Raw genomic sequence first — 5000 nt, 5'->3', positions numbered from 1 at the left:
GGCATTGGTCACACAACTGTCATTGTGCCATCATGGGTCACGCAACTGTGTTTGTATCATTTGTCACGTGGCCTTCATTGCAAACACTTCAGTGTTTACATTGTTTGTCCAGCAAAGCCATTTAGTGACAGCGAAATCACAAGAATTTGGCCACCGGGTGCACAACTGCTGTGTTCAATTAACCATTTTGTCAATTCCTCCAATGAAGAACTCGCTCCCCTTGGCATCGACTTCAGGAAATATCAAGTGGACTATCGAACTTCATTATGGCGGAATGTATGTTTTGGCAAATGATGAAATCTAGCAATTACCATTAATTTTCGGAGGTTGTACTATTTTTACTGTCCTGAAAAGGAGGTCTTTAAATATACGCGATATAGAGCGGAACTAAAAATCATCCTCCTTATAGGAGGAACTCAAAATAAATTTAAACAATGTAGTTTCTTGTTAACTATATTTACAATGAATAACTTCTCTTTCGTAAGTACTTTTTTGTCGCAATTCATCTTGTTATATTTTCACGGTACCCCGGAGACAAAAATAAAGAATATTTATATTCGATTTGCGAGTAGCAAACCAGTTACTTAAGTTCAGCGATCTCTTTTTTTCAGGATGAAAACTTAATAAACAAATTATGAACAATAAAATAATTGCTTTAATTCTGCGGTTTTGTCGAAGCAAAAATGGCTTTAAAATTCACCCTTTTGAGTAGCTTCAATTAGTTTCGTTGCTCTACCAGGTGATCTGGTGACGTAATTTGGAGGACTGGCAAGAAAAATTTTAACGCTGTATCCCACAACCGCGCGCGGCCTTAGGTCTTGTTTCCAAACTCCCTGCATATTTCCATCGCCAAAACTCAACAGATCATTCAGTGTCTACCACATTTCCTGTTACTGCAAGAACATTCAAGTAGACCCGACAAGCTCTAATCTCACCTCTGCCATGTTAAATTCGAAAATAAGGCCGCGCGCGCGTTTGTGGGATAACGGCGTTAAAATTTTCCTCCCCAGTCCTCCGAATTACGTCACCAGATCACCTGGAGACGCATGTGTGAGAGTAATGAATGACGTAAATATGTATTTGAGAAGCGCAAGGCTCTCGAAGACCACGTGATCAGTCCACGACGAAAACACTTCCCCATTGATTACATTGAGCTGGATTCAATGACAACTGACGTCCTGGCAAATACATCGGCATCTAGTTTCCCGAATCCTTTTTTCCCGATCGACGACCTGAAAGAGAGAACTGATACGTCAGGAAAATAGTTCAAAGAAGTATTTTTCGTTAAGTAAATTATACCCAATATACAGATAGAGAAGTTTTCAAGTGACTGTCGAAAGTAATTACGCGATTGCAATTGCTTCGCTTAATGATTGGTTTAAAAATCGCGCGCCAGTTTATCAACCAGTGAAGAAGACAACCAAAAGCAATCGCGACTTGCACGCGTGATTTTTACATGGAATTGCTACGAATTTGGATTGGTTCATTGCACTGGCTGCACTTGCTGTGATTGGTCGAAGAAATTACTTTGGTGTTTGTTTTACGACACTCAATTGGCCATTTTTGAAATATCAAGTATTCAGCTTGATAGTGAGGCAGTAAGGACAAAAACAATAGAAACACGTTGAAATGAATCTGAAAGCAATTTGTATATCATCCACTTTCCTTTGTCTTTGCAGGGCTCAAAGTTTATTTTTGGCTTTGGGAGCACTTGTGCTACCAGGTGTAAATTTCTAGGCGCACTGCCAAAATTTTAGGCGCACAGCTAAAAATTTTAGGAGCACAGCCACACATACTAGTAGCACCAAAAAATCAGAAAACTTCAGACGTTGTGTAAGTAATCATTTATTTGCATCATCTTTTATTTTGAACGATCCCTGTGTTTGTTTCGACTTTCAGGCTCTTACTGTACGTTGGAGATAACAATAATACTGTTACTTGTTTTTTAAATTAACCTTCTCAATTTCACGTAGTATTACACTTCATGGTACGTTCAAGACAACAGAAAAATATGCATTCCGAGTTCCTTTTGAACTTAACATTAACACTGTCAGTTTACTGCTCACAAGTTTCATTTAATTTTGATTTGTAAAAGTAATACACTTTTGGTTTAAAGCTGATACAGACTTAGACGTAGAACGACGTCGTTAATACAACATCAACGCGATCATTCGAAATCCGGTGAGTCCCATGAATCAGCAACTGAAATTAATTCATCTGGCCATCTTCCGTAAGCAAAGTTAGGACGGCTTGATCTCTGACCACTGCTAAACCACTTGACAACTGCTGGTGTTGGGTCAAAAGCCTTTAATCCTGGTCCTTCCATGCTGACGCGGATTAGGTCTTCTGTTGTCGACACGTGGAGGCTGCTTCTTACATGAGACGTGTCAGCGGAGTCTTCGCAAAACCGAAAGGGGCTGGGATGGAAGGTAGACATTGAGCTACGAGTGACGCTACGAGAGTTCGGAAAAAACTCTTCCACGGTCGTAGAGGGAGGCTGAGTTCGCTGATAAACAGTATTTAAGTCTAAACACCCATTTCAAATAGCGCTGATAAACAGTATTTAAGTCTAAGAACCCATTTTAAAACGGTTAGCTTTCAATTGGTTAATTGGTTAGCTTTCCATGAGTTCTTAGACTTAAACTCAGCCTCCCTCTACGCCCGTGGGAAAGTGTCACCCTACGAGTTCGGAGAAACCACAGGGGAAAACGACAAATAAGACACACGCTGATGCAAGGAAAATGATGTAACTTTATTCTTTGGATCCTGATTGTGTCATACCTACGATTGAATTTATTATTTCAAGCTTCAGTTTCGTGTCTGACTCGTTAAGGTACATAAGGATGGTCAGGCAAGAAAGCAGAGTTGAGTGGCGATGAGCTCAGTCGCAGTAAACTCCAGGATTTTTAGGCACGCAGGTGCGACCACACATGATTTTTTAGGCGCACAATTAAAAATCTAGTCGCATGTGCGACCAGTTGGTCGCAAACTTTGAGCCCTGCTTTGTCCTCACTGCCTCACTATCAAGCTGAATTTTAATATATCGAAAACGGCCTATTGGAAACCGCTCTATATGACCAGCAACAACTTTGTCCCATGGGCAATCAAAGGGAGAAACTAGAACCCCACTAAGTTTCCCTAGGATAAGGCTGTTGCCTGAATCAATCCCGAGACGAAGACCTCAATGACTTAGTTTGGGGGAATAATGACTGATCTATTGATTTGCCACTGACAGCTTACCATTCATCTTCGAAATAAACCCAACATCATGCCTCCAGCCATTCGCAGTTCGCTTCATACTGCCAGGTCTCACTCTAGTGCTTGAAGTTACCATGGCAGCGCGAGTATTACCCTGCCTCGATGCCATGGGGTGATACAAGTCCATAGCCATGTTGTAAGACATGGCGGCCGCCGATGGATGGGACTTCATGTACGGTGGTCGACGTTTACTGCTCTTGCGAGAATTCACGTTGTTTGTATGCGCGCCTTCTTCCATAGAGCGCCCGTAAATATGAATACCACCACCAAGACCACTTCGTTTCGGCTTGTTTGACGCGGAGTTTGGAACAGTTTTCTCAGACCTTTGGTTTTTCCTGGCGTTTTTTTCAAACTGAATTCTTGCGTGTTTTCTCCATGCCAGCTGTATCGTAAGAGCAGCTAGCTCTTTCCTCAGCTCATCTTGTTCTTTTTTTACATCACTTAACATATTATGTTCAAGGCAATCCCGTTTAATAGCAGTGCACTTTCTAAACCAACGCTGAATGGCAATTGCCGCGTTCACTTTCCTCCGTATCAACTGAATCCTTTCACGTTCCCTCCGCGCACGCTCCGCCTTCGAAAGACCGCTGTACAGGTTGTTTACGTTTTCCTCACGCCTGTGTTTTCGAGACTCGCTTAGAAATGAATCAGCTAAGTCGTGATCTACGTCGTCGTCCAATAAAAGTGCACAAACAATTTTTAAACGGTCTGAATCAATTATGTAGTCAGAATCTTGTGTTGGAGTAGGGTTTGAACACGAAGAACTCGATTCCTCCATTGATTCTTGAGATGAATTACATACAACTTCTTTTATGGCGTTTTCCTTTGCGTTTCGGTCTAAAATTTCAGCATCTTCAGCGATGCGTTCATCTTGCGATGGCATTTGTTCTTCAGCTGAAAATGAACTTGTTTTTCTTTGTTTTTCTTGTTCCACAACAACTTCATGAAATGTTGAGCTGTCCATGTCCTCCTGAGCTCTTTCGCTGTTAAGAATAAAAGGGGAAAATGCAATTCTTTTAAGGCTTTTGTCTCTTTATAATTCATCGTCAAATGGTTAGACTTTCAAGCCTGGTTTTCACTAGCGTCGGAGTCGTAAGAGCGCTTATGACCTAGCCGGAAAATCAAAGATCGGAGTCGTAAGCGGAGTCATACGCTCGACGGAATCGGAGTCGGAAGAATCAGAACGATCCCATTTTCTTCCGACTCCGCTTATGACTCCGTCGCTTATGATCCAGTGAAAACTAGATTGTCGGAGTCGGAAGCAGAAGCGGAAGAACCAACCAATCACAACGCTTGGAATCGAGCATTGTGATTGGTTTATTCTTTCGCTTCTGCTTCCGACTCCGACCACAATGCAGCTTTCACTGGATCGTAAGCGACGGAATCATAAGCGGACTCGGTATTCTAAACCGATATTCTGCTTCCGACTCCGGCAGTTTAATTTTCACTGGATCGTATCGCTCTGCGATTCTGATTCCGATTCCGATTCCGATTCCGACTCCAAATCCGTCGTCAGTCAAAACCAGCTTTAACCCATGGGCCAACGTCTCACAACCCTTGTTCATAAATACGTGCATCCAAAGAGTAGGGTGCGAAGTTTCCGGTGCTAGAGTCTCTTCTATTTTCTACGCCAGATGTGGCCGGCTTGGTATTATACCTCAAAAAGGTTTGTAGTGTATGAGGACAGGTGAACAAAAACAACCATACGTCAAAGGGACAGGAGGTGGGGGGTTTGCCGAGTG

At 42.3% G+C, this 5000-nt stretch overlaps 2 protein-coding genes across 3 annotated transcripts in view; one reads left to right on the top strand and one right to left on the bottom strand.

The window, feature by feature from the left end:
- Nucleotides 1-457, top strand: part of LOC137985241 (serine/threonine-protein phosphatase 4 regulatory subunit 4-like) — a 27701-nt gene extending 27244 nt beyond the window's left edge. The window contains exon 23 of the mRNA XM_068832799.1: nucleotides 1-457. This exon is cut by the window's left edge and continues 255 nt beyond it. The gene's annotated coding sequence lies outside the window, so the exon portion shown is untranslated.
- A 189-nt stretch (nucleotides 458-646) lies between these two features.
- Nucleotides 647-5000, bottom strand: part of LOC137985238 (inversin-like) — a 27419-nt gene continuing 23065 nt past the window's right edge. For both annotated transcript variants that reach the window (XM_068832792.1, XM_068832791.1), the window contains exons 18-19: nucleotides 3241-4241; nucleotides 647-1232 (exon numbers count right to left, since the gene is read on the bottom strand). In XM_068832792.1, the coding sequence (XP_068688893.1) occupies nucleotides 1198-1232; nucleotides 3241-4241 (1036 nt within the window). In that variant the 3' untranslated portion in view covers nucleotides 647-1197. The remainder of the gene's footprint in view (nucleotides 1233-3240; nucleotides 4242-5000) is intronic.

This window comes from Montipora foliosa, chromosome 14 (assembly GCF_036669935.1).
Source record: "Montipora foliosa isolate CH-2021 chromosome 14, ASM3666993v2, whole genome shotgun sequence".
Taxonomy (NCBI): domain Eukaryota; kingdom Metazoa; phylum Cnidaria; class Anthozoa; order Scleractinia; family Acroporidae; genus Montipora; species Montipora foliosa.
The sequence above is the reverse complement of the archived record's forward strand: the minus strand, read 5'-3'. Positions and strand labels throughout refer to the sequence as shown.